The sequence below is a fragment of the Oncorhynchus tshawytscha genome, linkage group LG05, assembly GCF_018296145.1.
Source record: "Oncorhynchus tshawytscha isolate Ot180627B linkage group LG05, Otsh_v2.0, whole genome shotgun sequence".
NCBI classification, from domain to species: Eukaryota; Metazoa; Chordata; class Actinopteri; order Salmoniformes; family Salmonidae; genus Oncorhynchus; species Oncorhynchus tshawytscha.
In genome coordinates this window covers 15407637-15424146 of record NC_056433.1, presented here as the reverse complement: position 1 = coordinate 15424146, position 16510 = coordinate 15407637, and the positions used below count along the sequence as shown (strand labels likewise).

Genomic DNA, 16510 nt, shown 5'->3' with positions numbered 1-16510 from the left:
ACCACACACCATATCATCGCTTGACTTTGATATGATGGTTATTATATCAATAGTTGCGTAAAAAGTCATTTCCACCACCATTTCCCGCATAATTCATTTTAGCGACACAAAAAGACCCCGCCAAGTCGAACGAACAAATTCCTGTTTCCACCACAGCTGTCCTGACTTTTTTATTTTATACGATATGACTTTACTGTGGATGAAAGTGTGATTATTGGCATTCTCTCTTGATTATCTCTCATGCTGATGTTTTGTCTTCTGCCCTACTACAGATCAGAATGGGAAACACTGACAGCCAGTACAGCAACTTCAACGTCCCTGGGAAACCCAAACCCTGCTCTCTAAAGTTCCACTCCATTAAGGAGGAAGTCCTGTCCCCCAATAGCTGGTGGAGGAGCAGCGAGGGGGGCGGCCAGGAGTACAAAACCAGAGGCAAGGGAGGGAGGGTCTGCCTGCCCCAGCAGAAGATCACTCACAACCAGCCTTATGGCTTGTCACAACACTACGAGCACCACATCACCAAGGAGGGCAGGGGACTGAGAGGGCCCCCAGGAGCCAAGCTGAAGTCCAGCTCTCCGCAGTGTTGTGGCGGAGGGGACAGTTCCCAAGTGACCAGGAAAAGCAGTGGTCATAACGGCTATGGTTTCCTGGAGAGTAGCGGGGAGAATGTGAACAGTCTCAGTGCTAAAGGGCAGCGCACCCCTGAGATGACCTCTCTGTGTGAGCCAATAGAGAGCCGCAGCAGCCCCAAGGTGCTCCTCAGTAAGGACGGCAGCATGCGTGTGGAGTTCACCAATGCCAGGAGGATGTCTCTGGAGCCCCAGGGTCTGTCAGGCCACAGCCACAATGCAGTAGCAGCCCCAGAGCCCTCTCTGACTAGGACCAGTAAGGGTAGCTCGCTCAGCTCCGAGTGCTCCTGGTACGACTCTCCTTGGGGGAACACCACAGAGCTCAACGATAATGTGTTCACATGTAGTCAGACCGCAACGAGGGACAACAGTAGTGGCTACACCACCTACTCCTCCACGCGCACTGAGGAGACGGGCTGCGACTACAACACCTTCTCATCCGCCCGTACTGAGGACATGTCCCCGGGGTTCAACCCCAACCTCCTCTTCCAGACCATGGATAGTAATGGACAATATGCAAGCCGAGGGTTTAACAGCAACGGGTATAACTCTTGCTCTTTGGGCCGCACTGAGGACAGTGGCATCGGAGATTCTATGATTCTCTACCCGGAGCAGAGTCAGTTTAGCCTCATCTCCCCTCCCGTGTCCCTATCTGACCTCAGCATGGTGGCTACATACCCCACCCCTCACTTCCAGGACATCCCCCAGCGCCGGGCGTCGCTGGCCTCGGTGCTGACCCTGGACGTGGGCGACCAGGAGGAGAGCTCAGAGTCGGGCGACCAGTGCTACTCCTCCGCTCACAGTCACACGCTGCCCTGCAGGAGGGTCGCCACCGAGCCTACCGCCATCGTCGTCAGCAACAGCAGGAAGGACAACCTGAAGAGTCGAATCCGGCGCCTCAGCGACTGGACAGGAAGTCTAAGCAGGAAGAAGAGAAGACTACAGGTTAGGAAGGAGGGGAAGAAAGGGGAGATGGAAGGAGGAGGGGAGGGTACAAAGTGAAGGGGGAAAGGGAGAAAGACTGGACATGTACTGTAGACTCTTTATCAGATGATCTGTTGCCAGTTATCTATGACATGAGACTGCAGGCTGACTATGTGTGATGGTAATCTCATTGTTCAGGTTGTTTTGGTCAACGTGATTGGCTGATGGCCGTTGACTCTTAGAACCAATCAGATGAAGCAGAACACTGCAGTGTCACAGGAATATCTCTCTGTCAAACATCATCCTATGACAGTTAAATACTAACAATCGTTTCAGAACCTTAAATCATTATGACAGATGTTATGTACGTCTCCTTAAGACTTTGTGTCGAATTTGAGGGGAAAGATTTCAAAGGTCAGAAAGGAAATCTTCCCTGCTTCTTTTGTCGCCAGAGAACGTTAAATTAGGCCAGAGTCACACATGACCACGCATTTTCCAGCATTACTTGAGTTAAAATACTGCCGTGAACAGCCTTTATTTGTCGACAGTGGACAAGAGGATGTAATCAGGATGTAATCTCTGTATTGTACAGCAGGCTGAGACCCCGCCTCCTGGCTATGTAAGAGGAGCCCTCTACCTTTCTCTGTATTGTACAGCAGGCTGAGACCCCGCCTCCTGGCTATGTAAGAGGTGCCCTCTACCTTTCTCTGTATTGTATAGCAGGCTGAGACCCCGCCTCCTGGCTATGTAAGAGGTGCCCTCTACCTTTCTCTGTATTGTACAGCAGGCTGAGACCCCGCCTCCTGGCTATGTAAGAGGTGCCCTCTACCTTTCTCTGTATTGTATAGCAGGCTGAGACCCCGCCTCCTGGCTATGTAAGAGGAGCCCTCTACCTTTCTCTGTATTGTACAGCAGGCTGAGACCCCGCCTCCTGGCTATGTAAGAGGTGCCCTCTACCTTTCTCTGTATTGTACAGCAGGCTGAGACCCCGCCTCCTGGCTATGTAAGAGGAGACCTTTCTCTGTATTGTACAGCAGGCTGAGACCCCGCCTCCTGGCTATGTAAGAGGAGCCCTCTACCTTTCTCTGTATTGTACAGCAGGCTGAGACCCCGCCTCCTGGCTATGTAAGAGGTGCCCTCTACCTTTCTCTGTATTGTATAGCAGGCTGAGACCCCGCCTCCTGGCTATGTAAGAGGTGCCCTCTACCTTTCTCTGTATTGTACAGCAGGCTGAGACCCCGCCTCCTGGCTATGTACCTTTCTCTGTATTGTACAGGAGGCTGAGACCCCGCCTCCTGGCTATGTAAGAGGTGCCCTCTACCTTTCTCTGTATTGTACAGCAGGCTGAGACCCCGCCTCCTGGCTATGTAAGAGGTGCCCTCTACCTTTCTCTGTATTGTACAGCAGGCTGAGACCCCGCCTCCTGACTATGTAAGAGGAGCCCTCTACCTTTCTCTGTATTGTACAGCAGGCTGAGACCCCGCCTCCTGGCTATGTAAGAGGAGCCCTCTACCTTTCTCTGTATTGTACAGCAGGCTGAGACCCCGCCTCCTGGCTATGTAAGAGGAGCCCTCTACCTTTCTCTGTATTGTACAGCAGGCTGAGACCCCGCCTCCTGGCTATGTAAGAGGAGCCCTCTACCTTTCTCTGTATTGTACAGCAGGCTGAGACCCCGCCTCCTGGCTATGTAAGAGGTGCCCTCTACCTTTCTCTGTATTGTACAGCAGGCTGAGGCCCCGCCTCCTGGCTATGTAAGAGGAGCCCTCTACCTTTCTCTGTATTGTACAGCAGGCTGAGACCCCGCCTCCTGGCTATGTAAGAGGAGCCCTCTACCTTTCTCTGTATTGTACAGCAGGCTGAGGCCCCGCCTCCTGGCTATGTAAGAGGAGCCCTCTACCTTTCTCTGTATTGTACAGCAGGCTGAGACCCCGCCTCCTGACTATGTAAGAGGTGCCCTCTACCTTTCTCTGTATTGTACAGCAGGCTGAGACCCCGCCTCCTGACTATGTAAGAGGAGCCCCTACCTTTCTCTGTATTGTACAGCAGGCTGAGACCCCGCCTCCTGCTATGTAAGAGGTGCCCTCTACCTTTCTCTGTATTGTACAGCAGGCTGAGACCCCGCCTCCTGACTATGTAAGAGGAGCCCTCTACCTTTCTCTGTATTGTACAGCAGGCTGAGACCCCGCCTCCTGGCTATGTAAGAGGAGCCCTCTACCTTTCTCTGTATTGTACAGCAGGCTGAGACCCCGCCTCCTGACTATGTAAGAGGTGCCCTCTACCTTTCTCTGTATTGTACAGCAGGCTGAGACCCCGCCTCCTGACTATGTAAGAGGAGCCCTCTACCTTTCTCTGTATTGTACAGCAGGCTGAGACCCCGCCTCCTGGCTATGTAAGAGGAGCCCTCTACCTTTCTCTGTATTGTACAGCAGGCTGAGACCCCGCCTCCTGGCTATGTAAGAGGTGCCCTCTACCTTTCTCTGTATTGTACAGCAGGCTGAGGCCCCGCCTCCTGGCTATGTAAGAGGAGCCCTCTACCTTTCTCTGTATTGTACAGCAGGCTGAGACCCCGCCTCCTGGCTATGTAAGAGGAGCCCTCTACCTTTCTCTGTATTGTACAGCAGGCTGAGACCCCGCCTCCTGGCTATGTAAGAGGAGCCCTCTACCTTTCTCTGTATTGTATAGCAGGCTGAGACCCCGCCTCCTGGCTATGTAAGAGGAGCCCTCTACCTTTCTCTGTATTGTATAGCAGGCTGAGACCCCGCCTCCTGACTATGTAAGAGGAGCCCTCTACCTTTCTCTGTATTGTATAGCAGGCTGAGACCCCGCCTCCTGGCTATGTAAGAGGAGCCATCTACCTTTCTCTGACAGGAGAAAGTGTTTATTGTTCGCTATTAATGAGAGATTACGGTCGCCGCTCTACTGAACCAGTGATGTTAAGATGAGCTTTGTCTTGTTCCAGTAGGAATGGAAATGAATTAATAGATACAGCATGTAAGAGCTTTAGGTCAGTGGGTCAAGACTCGAGAGTACTCATTCACACCCAAAGATACCTAGAACTATTTTACCCTTTCATCTGTGGGCCTGATTCCTTTTGGGTCTTAATCTAAGACTAGGTCCTGGTTTTGTTAATTTGTTGGTCACAAGAAACCTTTAACATGTTTAGGCGGGGCAAGTCACAAGAATGTTTGGATAATATCCATGTGTTCTGTTACCCATACCAGGGAAATTCCAGGCTGTTATTATAGGGGAATGATTGTTGCAAAAATATTTTACAATATCATGTTAGAGTATCTCACGATACATTTCATATTGTTTTCTAATAGAAATAGACAACAATTGCCTACTGTTCAGGAATTGGTAGTCGAGAAATAGATGAAAATGTGCCTCTTCTGTGTCCCTGATCTTGTGATATTGTAAGACTATCGTTTAACTTTACACACAAAGGTCTAGTTAGTTAACTATTCAGACTTGTTTTCCTCCTCAAAACCATCCTGATCTCTCTCTCTTACTCTCTCTCTCGCTCTCTTACTCTCGTTCTCTCTCTCCCTAGGAGCCTTATGGTAGTGAGGCCAGTGAAGGCTTTATCATTGGAGTGGATCCTGGGTTATGTGACTCCAGGTCCCAGGTAACTGGTCCAGTATGGAACTCCCTCCACACCCAGACCCTGTCAGTCCGCTCTGGGGCCTCCAGGGGCCAACAGAGCCACAGTGACGCCTTGCGGCAGAACATCTATGAGAATTTCATGCAGGAGCTGGAGACAGGAGGCAACAGCGGGACGGAGCGGACCGAGCCCTCGGAGGATGGAGAGGGGGAGGACATGGGAGGAGCAAGGGGAATAGGAGTGGGGGAACAGGGAGAGAGTAGTGGCAGTGGCTCCCTGGGCTCTCTGGAACAGCTGGACCTGCTGTTTGAGAAGGAGCAGGGGGTGGTACGCAGGGCCGGCTGGCTCTCCATCAAACCCCTCCTCGCCCTGCATAAGGACAGGAAGCTTGAGCTCGTGGCCCGCAGGAAGTGGCGGCAGTACTGGGTCACGCTCAAAGGTAGGGCTCCCCCCGCCTTCCACCTACACACACTGGAAATAACCTGTAATACATACAGACAATAGGGGTACATCCCAAATGACACCCTATTCCCTATATAGTGCACTTCTTTTGACCAGAGCCCTAGTGCACTATAAAAGGAATAGGGTGCCATTTGGGATGCTGACTAGGTCCCCCTTGGGAAAGAAGTCTTCTGACCACCATTGGACAACCTGGTTAAATAAAGGTTGCATGCACGCTGTTAGATATATGTTCTGTAGGTATTCCCCATTAAAGCTGTGTGTTAGCTGAAGCCTCCTCTCCTCCCTGGTGCATACAGGGTGTACCCTCCTGTTCTATGAGACCTATGGGAAAAGTAGCTGTCCCGAGCAGGAGCTGTCCCCGTGCTACACCCTGCTTGCTGAGGACAGCATAGTCCAGGCGATCCCTGAACACCCCAAGAAGGAGAATGTCTTCTGCCTGAGCAACGGCTACGGAGATGTCTATCTGTTGCAGGTACGTTCTACCCGAGGCTCACACACAGATTTCTCCCCAAGCTCGGATGTACAGTAGCTATATGAGCTATAGCCTCCACACCCAGCTGGCGGACCGCAGAGCAGATCTGGACCCAGAACAGGGTGATTTAAAAAAAGGTTATTATTATATACATATTTTATTTTTTTGCTGGGTCAGGCTTCGACCCCTGGTATCATTTAAACACACATAAGACAGGGAAGATTGCATATAATTGCAGTAAATTAGCTTTAAAAAAGAAAAAAATCATCTCTGTCCCATAGCAAAATGTGTAGAATTGCTGGAAATTAGCTTTAAAACTGCAACATTTTCTCTCCGCCAACAAGAGGGGTGTGAACAGTTTGGGGTCGCATGGATTGTGAGGAGGTTTGTTGCCAAGCTGTTAAATGACATTATCCATCTGGACCTTTGCCACCTAGGAAATGTGTGACCGGACCTTCTCAAAATAGTAGTGGAATACCCCTGCGCTATCGTATGCACTGTGAGCCTGGGGATGAGGTTAGTTCCACACAGACTGTTGTGCCGTCAATGGAGGCATCTGTCATGTTTGAATCTGCAGTACATCATCGTGTTGATTTAGCCTTTACAAATGAGACATTATAACACTCTGAGCTTGTCTCTTGTTTATTTGTAGGATGTTCTCTTTTTCTTAGAGCACAGTGTGAATGGCTGAGAGGAAACATTTTGGGGGGTTTAATGGGTTTCTGCTGTATTTCCTGCTCCTGTCTCACAGGCTCCGGTGACAGGGTTGTGCTTTCTACTGGGACTGCAGTCTGTTGAGAGGGTTTGTAATAGCACAAGTATGGACTAGGCTGGACATCTGCTTTTTAGGATTTGCTGTGCTGTTGTTTTTGCTTGGTAATGACTGCGTTGGTGTTGGTTATGTCCTGTCTGGGTGTAGTGTCAGCTTTACAGCTCCATTGTTACAGTGTATGTTCTATAAGAGGGTGAAATGGCAGTGTTGGGAAAAACCTCCCTACTGGCTGATCTGAGTCGACTAGTCGTGTATGATTTTTAAATGTTTTACATTTTTATTTCACCTTTATTTAACATGGTTGTCACAATTGTGTGTATAGGTGGCAGGGAAGTCAGGCGCAGGATAATTAAACTTGGTAAAATGGAGTAATTTAATAAAACAAAACATAACTCCAAAACCATAAATACAAATGAAACAAACTGGGTACGAGGACCCGTCGTGCACAAAATACAAAAACAACACGAACTGAACATAAAACAATCTCTGACAAAGACATGATGGGAAACAGAGGGTTAAATACACAACAGGTAATGAATGGGATTGGAACCAGGTGTGTAGGAAGACAAGACAAAACCAATGGAAAAATGAAAAATGGATCAATGATGGCTAGAAGACCGGTGACGTCGACCGCCGAGCACCGCCCGAACAAGGAGAGGCATCGACTTCGGTAGAAGTCTTGACACAGGTAGGCCAGTTGAGAACAAGTTCTCATTTACAACTGCGACCTGGCCAAGACAAAGCAAAGCAGTGCGAGAAAAACAACAACACAGAGTTACACATAAACAAACGTACAGTCAACAACAACACAGAGTTACACATAAACAAACGTACAGTCAACAACAACACAGAGTTACACATAAACAAACGTACAGTCAACAACAACACAGAGTTACACATAAACAAACGTACAGTCAATAGTACAAAAGAAAAGAAAATTAGAAAAGTCTATGTACAGTTTGTGCAAAAGTAAAAGAGTTGGGAGGTAGGCAATAAATAGGCCCTAGAGGTGAAATAATTACAATTTTAGCATTAATACTGGAGTGATAGATGTGCAGATGATGATGTGCAAGTAGAGATACTATGGTGCAAAAGAGCAAGAGGGTAAGTAATAATGTGGGGATGAGGTAGTTGGGTGTGCTATTTACAGATAGCATCCTAAATGCCACCCTATTTCCCTATATAGTACCCTGTGGGCCCTGGTCAAAAGTAGTGCATGTTAGGAGTAGGGTGCCATTTTGGATGCATCCAGTGTGTCTGTTTGGGAATAGGGTTGTTTGCCTCATTTTTCCACATTCGAGAGGGAAGGTCTTTTCTCTTGAATGTGCATTACACTCAGTTTTACGAGCGTTGAAAGCACCTTCTTTTTCTCAGAGAGTAACATTCATTTGATTCAGTTACCAAGTGTTTACCAGACACACAAATCACACCGCAGGGCTGTATCTACCCAACATCACCATGGCAACGGGGAAACCTTGGCCTGTTGCACTGAGGCACTGAGGGAGTGAAGCCTTATAGCGAAACTGATGAATGTGTCAAGAGGCTTTTGTTTGGCACTTAAGGATCCCCATCTGGGAATAGAGAGAGAAAGCAGAGCAATGACAACCATGTTCCCCTGCAGTTCCCTTAGGCTGGCACTGTGGCACCTGTCCCCATGTTCCCCTGCCCTTCCCTTGGCCTGACACTGTGTCACCTGGCCCCATGTTCCCCTGCCCTTCCCTTAGCCTGGCACTGTCACCTGGCCCCATGTTCCTTTGCCCTTCCCTTAGCTGGCACTGTTAACCTGGCCCCATGTCCCCCTGCCCTTCCCTTAGCCTGGCACTGTGTCACCTGGCCCCATGTTCCTTTGCCCTTCCCTTAGCTGGCACTGTTAACCTGGCCCCATGTTCCCCTGCCCTTCCCTTAGCCTGGCACTGTGTCACCTGGAACCATGTTCCCCTGCCCTTCCCTTAGCCTGGCACTGTGTCACCTGGAACCATGTTCCCCTGCCCTTCCCTTAGCCTGGCACTGTGTCACCTGGCCCCATGTTCCCCTGCCCCATGGCACTGTGTCACCTGGCCTCATTCCTCCCCGCAGGCTGCTAATCAGACAGACCTGGAGAACTGGGTGACAGCCATCCACTCTGCCAGCGCCTCTCTGCTGGCTAAGAGACAGGGGAAGGAGGACACGGTGCGGTTACTGAGGAGCCAAACTGGCGCCCTGCTGCAGAAGATAGACATGGACTGCAAGATGAAGAAGATGGCTGAGTTGCAGCTGTCTGTCATCAGTGACCAGAGGAACAGGAAGGCCATCAAGAGCCAGGTGAGGCACTGGGATGTGTGTGTGTGTGTGTGTGTGTGTGTGTGTGTGTGTGTGTGTGTGTGTGTGTGTGTGTGTGTGTGTGTGTGTGTGTGTGTGTGTGTGTGTGTGTGTGTGTGTGTGTGTGTGTGTGTGTGTGTGTGTGTGTGTGTGTGTGTGTGTGTGTGTGTGTGTGTCAAGATCAGAGGCCACTGTTAGTTCTAGCCATTCAAACAAGCAGTTAGTTAAATTGGCCTATTAAGTCATCAGTGTCTGAGCTCCATGGAAACCAGACTATTCTCCCTCTGAAGAGCCACACATATACACCTGCATGACATCTTCTTGTTTCTGTCCGCATAGCCTGCGAGTTAGAACGTTCATGTAATGGCTGAAATCATTACGTTATTACACCGTTCCTTGTGGTTGTGGAACATACTGACATGAGCCCAGATGTGTTGGCAGCAGAGTTTGTTGAAACTGGGGTTTTATGCTTTCAGACCCAAGCAAGATGACATAAGGAAAGTCATTTGTATTCCAGATGTTCTCAGTCTAACGGACTCGTACAACACATTCGGTCCACTCCACATAGAAGTCTGTTGTAATGGGAAACCCAGATGAGGGGGACATTTTGCAGAACACACACCAAATGCAGATGAGGAGGATGTTTTATTGCGTAACACACACCAATGAAGATGAGGAGGACATTTTATTCTGTAGCACACCAATGAAGATGAGGAGGACATTTTATTCCGTAGCACACCAATGAAGATGAGGAGGACGTTTTATTCCGTAGCACACCAATGAAGATGAGAAGGACGTTTTATTCCGTAGCACACCAATGAAGATGAGGAGGATGTTTTATTCCGTAGCACACCAATGAAGATGAGGAGGATGTTTTATTGCGTAACACACCAATGAAGATGAGGAGGACGTTTTATTCTGTAGCACACCAATGAAGATGATCGTTCCTCTTCCCTGGGTGTGTTGGATAAGGGCGATTTAATGTGATTGATTATGTGACATAGCTCCAATGAGCCATGTGACTTGTTCTGCAGTTAGACACGCCCCTTTTGATTGCCTGATGCCATTCAGTCACCTCGTCGCCCTCTGTGTGCTATGGTGGGACCAGAGCCACATCTCATTACTAAAAACGTTTTTTTAAATTCGCTGCTGTTTTGCTTTGTGTAATGTCACATCACCAACAGTTTTGGAAATAAGGTTGCTAACATGGTGAACTGTGTCATAGTTGGCCAAACTCTCTCTATGTACTGTATATGGTTCTGGGTGTGACTGTGAGCATGTGTTTCTGCCTTGCCTGGTCTCTCATTGTCAATAAGAGGGTGGAGAAGTCATCCAGTCACCTTGAGAGTGACTCTAACCCTGTGTACTGTGATGTGACCCTGTCTGTCTGTCTATTTCTCCCCAGATCCAGCAATGGGAGCAGAACCTGGAGAAGTTCAACATCGACCTGTTCCGGATGCGCTGTTACCTGGCCAGCCTGCAGGGCAGTGAGCTCCCCAACCCTAAGAGTCTCCTGGCCGTGGCCGGACGGCCCTCAAAAACCAGCCTGGGACGCCTGGGGATCTTCTCTGTCTCCTCCTTTCATGCCCTGGTGATCTACTGCTTTACACCCATATCAACCCTCCACTTGGGACATTGACATTTCACACGTTCTCTGGACCAGTTCCATTGAAAACTCGTTATTTTTCCTCGTTTAAGAAAGCGATTAAGAATGTTATTGAATGCTGCTATATTTATTATGATCAAAAAACATCAGCCTGTTCTCTGGTCAGATTTTTTATACAGATAAAATAAGTCTCTAACCACAGGAGTGATGTCTTTTAATGTCTGTTCTCAGATCTGCACCCGTGACGAGGCGACCCTGCGGAGGCGTTGCCAATCTCTTTCCCGGGGGACACGGAACAAGAGGGGTATCTTCTCTTCCCTCAAGGGTCTGGACAGCCTGACCAAACGCAGCAAGGAGAAGAGGCAGTCCCAGGTAAAATACAACCTTCCTACAACCTCCCTAAAACGTCCCTACAACCTTCTTACAACCTCCCTACAATCTGCCTACAATCTCACCACAACCGCCCTACAACCTATTTACAACTTCACAACAACCTTCCTACAACCTCCCTAGAACCTCCCACTCCCACGTGAGTGGTCAAAGTAAAGAATAACTAATTGAGGAGACAGATAATGTTCTGTACTCGATAAACCTCTGGATTACCCTCCCAAAGCCTTTATTAGGTTAACTGAACCTGTCAGCTGGGAAAGATCTGTGCGGGTTGCCCCCTGCTACCCCATTTGCTGCGGCGCCCATGTTTGCCTTTTTCCCGTTCTCCTTTTTATCACCTGTATAAACAATCTTTTACAAGAGACCTCTTGGCTCCGGACCCGACAGCACGTTTCTGGAGGCTTTCTCTTTTTGAACAGAGAGCATGTTTGATAAATCCAGCAGAGAAGAAGTGGAATGTGTTTCAAGCACTAACTGACTCCTCGCCAACCCATAAATTAGCCAGACGGACAGGGTTGAACTTGCAACATTTTCCTGCTCATCGTAAAGCTATCTTTCCTGTACGTCGTTTGGGAACATTCCAAACTGAGGCAATGATTGAGGGAGTTGTTTTGTTTTCCCCGGTCAGGGGCAGTAGTTAGCAACCTGCTGAAATTCTCATCATCAGTCATTGAAGTCAAGTCAGTACTCTCCAACACCACTGTCCAAGCCCCAGACCCTATCCCAGCCCCCAGCTGTCCCAGCCCCTATCCCAGCCCCCAGCTGTCCCAGCCCCTATCCCAGCCCCCAGCTGTCCCAGCCACTGCCCCTGTCTTAGTCCCTGCCCAATCCCCTATTCCCCAGCCCCTATCCCAGCATCAGCCCCAGCACTATTCCCCAGCTCCAGCCCCTGCTGCAGCCCCAACCACTGTCCTTGTCCAAGCCCCCAGCCCATATCCCAGCTTTAGTGCCTGCATCTCCCTCTGTCTCTGTCTGATAAACAGCTAGCCTTCAGAGAGTGGTCTATTTTGGGATGTTGATAGGATCTGTTATCCTTAGGACTCCTGTGAAGGACAAGCCACACTGGGCCCCTCTGCCCGCCATCATTGTTTAGTTCTGTCCAGTCAGTGGGACATTACATTAGACAGATTGACTTGTATAATATGATGATAGGATATACATAGTAAGCCCACTTCACCCCCCTGGCACATGCTCTGTGTTGACATTCTGAAAGATACATCTCACAGTCACACCTGGAATCTGTTAACTCACATGTCCATATGCTGCTGATCCAGGCAGCATACGTTGGTAATGCCCAGGGGTGCCTGGGTAATCAGAACTATCACGGTAATAGATGGTCACTATGTAATATAATACACACACACATACACTGAGTATACCAAACATTAAAGACACCTTCTTAATATTGAGTTGCACCCCCTTTTGCCCTCAGAACTGCCTCAATTCGTCAGGGCATGGACTCTACAAGGTGTAAAAAGTGACTACAGGGATGGTGGCCCATGTTGACTCCAATGTTTCCCACAGTTGTGTCAAGTTGTCTGGATGTCCTTTGGGTGGTGGACCATTCTACACACAGGAAACTGTTGAGCATGAAAAACCCAGCAGCGTTGCAGTTCTTGACACAAACCGGTGCGCCCTGCACCCTACTACCATACCCCATTCAAAGGCACTTACATTTTTTGTCTTGATCATTCACCCTCTGAACGGCACACATACACATTCTGTCTCAATTGTCTCAAGGCTTAAAGATCCTTCTATAACCTGTCTCCTCCCATTGGTCTACACTGATTGAAGTGACATCAATAAGGGATCATAGCGTTCACCTGCATTCCCCTTGTCAGTCTCTGTCATGGAAAGAGCATAATGTATTGTACACTCAGTGTATAACATGACGGCCTCTGATCTCTGTACACAGGTCAAACGTACAGTAGTGCCCAAATCCGTACATGATTCCCTCCGTAGTCATGGGGCAGATAGTAAGAGATTTCCCAGCAGTGAAGTTCTTTGTTATGAGGCTGAGTCAGAGAAAGCTTAAACTCACTATAGAGGCCAGCTAGACCACTCAATGGAACAGAGATGGAACAGACATTAGAAGCCACATGTGGTTAATTGTTGTAAGCTGCAGCATGCCAGCCCAATGGCGACAAACAGATGGTCTGTGTAAACCGCCGTGCCGTCCCACTAAACGTCCTACAGCCCCACATTTACCAAAGGGGATCTACTCTACCCCCTTCTCTCTGCTAGCACAGCAGTTTGTTTTTATTGTAGGGTGATTGGGGGTTGATCACTTTAAGAGCCTTGTAATCGCTTCCAGAGAGCTGTAATGTCAGCGAGTCAAATCAGCCAGTCAAATCAGCCAGTCAGAAAAGGTACAGATGTAAAATGACTAGCTCATTCAAGCATTTTGAGTCCTTTGTACTGCGATTGTTGTTTAGTTCCAGTAAGCTGTTGGCATTTGTTGACACAGGTAAGGTATCTTGTCTCTGTGGTGGTCCTGCCTGCTGCTGGTGGTGGTAGAGGTATCTCTGCTGAGGACAGACTGGTATCTTGGTGTAGGGGAGACAGTCTCCATCCCCGCCAGCCTGATGAGGGCCGTTCCATCTGCCTGACTCCCAGACCTGTAATTTCAACATCACCAAACCCATTATTTCTTCCCATAGATCCTCCCGAGGCTGATTTAGGTCTCAGTCTGGATCCGAATAGTATCAAAACCTTTGGTTTTAGAAAGATCATTTCAAAAAATATGTAAATATAGACCAGGTAGTTATTTTTAGTGTGCATTCTGCTCCTTGGTCACTTATGAATGTGTGTGTTTTCCATGTTGCAGGTTGTTGAAGGACAAAGTGTTGGAGTGCCTGCTGGCCATGTCCTCAACCACAGCAGCTCTGAGGTACAGTAAGCACTTTGTCCGGAAAACTTTTTCCAACATGTTAACTCATCATTTCTGCAACCAGTGGAAATATGGGAACACTTCATCTTTCACTAGCTAACCACATTGCAATATTCTATTCAATAACTTTAGGTTGTCATGGATACATTTGATACATCAACCTTTTTCCTCTTTGTTGAAGAAAGTCTCCAAATACTGCCCCTATGTTTGCTCTAGAACCAGGTGTTAGGGAGAAGTTCATCCAAAATGGTACCCTATATTCTATATAGTGCACTACTTTTGACCAGGGCACATAGTGACCAGAGCCCTATGGGTATTGCACGATATAGGGAATAGGGTGCCATTTGGGACCTAGTCGAGGAGTATCGTTGTTGATCAATCTCAGCCTAATGGGGGATAGTGAGGGTGGGTGGGATGGAGGAATGGAGGAGGGGGGCTTTCTATTCACACGGGGTCGGGGTTAGCACAGCTGTCACAGCAGCATCCTGGTATGTTGACCCTGCTTCATGCAAACAGGCAGGCGTGAGGAGGGCAAAGAGCCCTTCGAGGGTCTGGGGGATGGGGGTTAGGCCAACGGAGAATTCCATTGTCACCTAGTGACAGCCCTCTGTACGGCCAGAGAATGGGACCCCCCCCCCCACAGACCTGTTGTTGTGTGCTTTCAATGTCTTTTGGCTTTAGTTTGATAGTCACAGGTCAGCTGAGACTGGCATGAAAACACTGTTGGGGTTTTAATTAAACATCTACGACAGATTTTGTTAATGTCCGTTTTTTTTGTTATTGTGTATTAATATTATAAGAATAATATCTTTTGGCAAAAGTCACAGAATTCAGAACTTTTCACCACAATGCCAAGAGAGATGTTTTATACCTGATTTAATTATTTTAACTTGTTTAATATAAAACACATATTTATAAAATACCTATTGTCAGTTAAGAAACCTAAATGAACTCCTCCCTCTTTGTCTCTCCGTAACAGAGATTGGACGCTCTTGCCAAAGTGCAGTTGATAGCACCACCTAAAGGCAACCCTTGGTTCAGCAGTTTGGAACCTCCAGTCTGTGTGAATATGCCCGAAAGCCAAACAGTTACTCTGCACATCAAACCCGATTTCCTCGTATCAGATGTGCTATCTTTGGCCTGTAAGGTAAGCATACTGCATCTATCTCCTCATTATTAATACATTTCAACACTCTCCTAACTCTGAAGTCAGCATTTTGCGGTGAATTCTCCAGTGACTGATATGGATGTTAAAGGCAAACTGGGAACGATAGAAGAGAATTGTACAGAACAGCTACTAGTTTAATTGCTCTGGATTCCTCAATAATTCATGCTTTCTCTCCATAGAAAGTTAATTCACTACAGCATAATTTTAGCTGATTGGGAACATGAAGAGTGTTGGTGATTGTGCGGGAGTGTAGCTAGCTACCGTAGCTGAAGACACTGAACATTTCTGACACACTGAGGCAAAGTCACTAATGGCACCCTATTCCCTATATAGTGCACTACTTTTAAACACAGCCCTCTATGGGTCTTGGTCAAAAGTAGTGCAGTGGTGTAGTGCAAATGTAGTGCACAACATAAGGAATAATATGGCATTCTGGACGTAGCCTCATTGTTTCCTGATCAAAAGTAGGTCACTACATATGGATTAGGGAGCCAATTGGGCCCATAGGGATTAGGGAGCCATTTGGGTCGCACATTGACTCATTCACTTGGGTCGCACATTGACTCATTCACTTGGGTCTTGAACTAGGACAGGCACCTGGACCCGAGCCAGCACTGCCTGCGTGTGAGAAGGCTGGTGGGTCAGGACACGGAGACCAGCTCCCCAGCACTCACAGACCCACTACGAGACCTGGTAAGGCCCCAGCTATACAGTAGCAATTCACTGGTAAGCATTCATTGATTTATTCAGTCACTTATTGTGTTATCTCAGAGTCAATACATTTCAATATTAAACCATTGATTATGTGTTGATGAGTTCTTCTTCACTCTTCTATGTTCTTCTTCTGAAAGGTGTATGATGAGCTAGAGGTCTTCCCGCTCAATGTTTTCACCATACAACTGTCCCGCCCAGACACAGCAGTGGACTTTGGTGAATAGGGATTGTGTGTAGTGGGGATTGTGTGTGTGCGTTTGTTTGTGTCTGTGTGTGTGTGTGTGTTTGCAAAAAAATGCTTATTTACACTTCAGTTACCTTATTACAGTATAATATCATGTGTTACTGTTTTAACCTCTGACCTATCCCACCTGTAGGCTTTGCTGTGACGGGCCATGTAGACAGAACCAGGAAAGGCCATATCTATGTGAGTGAGGTCACTCCAGAGGGACAGGCTTTCACTGAAGGTACGTCAATTCATAGTTATGGTGTGCTGGCACTCTGACCAAGATGTACCACTACTGTCCTAGGAATGTAAAACTGCAATAGTAAAGGTGGTTCAAGAAGGCAGCTTAATTCAATTA

General features: G+C 48.0%; 1 protein-coding gene across 2 annotated transcripts in view; it reads left to right on the top strand.

Moving 5' to 3' along the window:
* The window catches only part of LOC112249994 (rho guanine nucleotide exchange factor TIAM2-like), a 28631-nt gene that overhangs the window by 494 nt on the left and 11627 nt on the right, over positions 1-16510 (top strand). Inside the window, exons 2-12 of one of the 2 annotated variants that reach the window (XM_042321536.1) lie at positions 273-1574; positions 5104-5593; positions 5913-6088; positions 8937-9161; positions 10564-10749; positions 10996-11136; positions 13982-14044; positions 15024-15191; positions 15801-15905; positions 16064-16142; positions 16304-16393. In XM_042321536.1, the coding sequence (XP_042177470.1) occupies positions 279-1574; positions 5104-5593; positions 5913-6088; positions 8937-9161; positions 10564-10749; positions 10996-11136; positions 13982-14044; positions 15024-15191; positions 15801-15905; positions 16064-16142; positions 16304-16393 (3019 nt within the window). In that variant the 5' untranslated portion in view covers positions 273-278. Of the gene's footprint in view, positions 1-272; positions 1575-5103; positions 5594-5912; positions 6089-8936; positions 9162-10563; positions 10750-10995; positions 11137-13981; positions 14045-15023; positions 15192-15800; positions 15939-16063; positions 16143-16303; positions 16394-16510 lie in introns of both variants that reach the window. The other variant, XM_042321535.1, reaches the window with a different exon arrangement.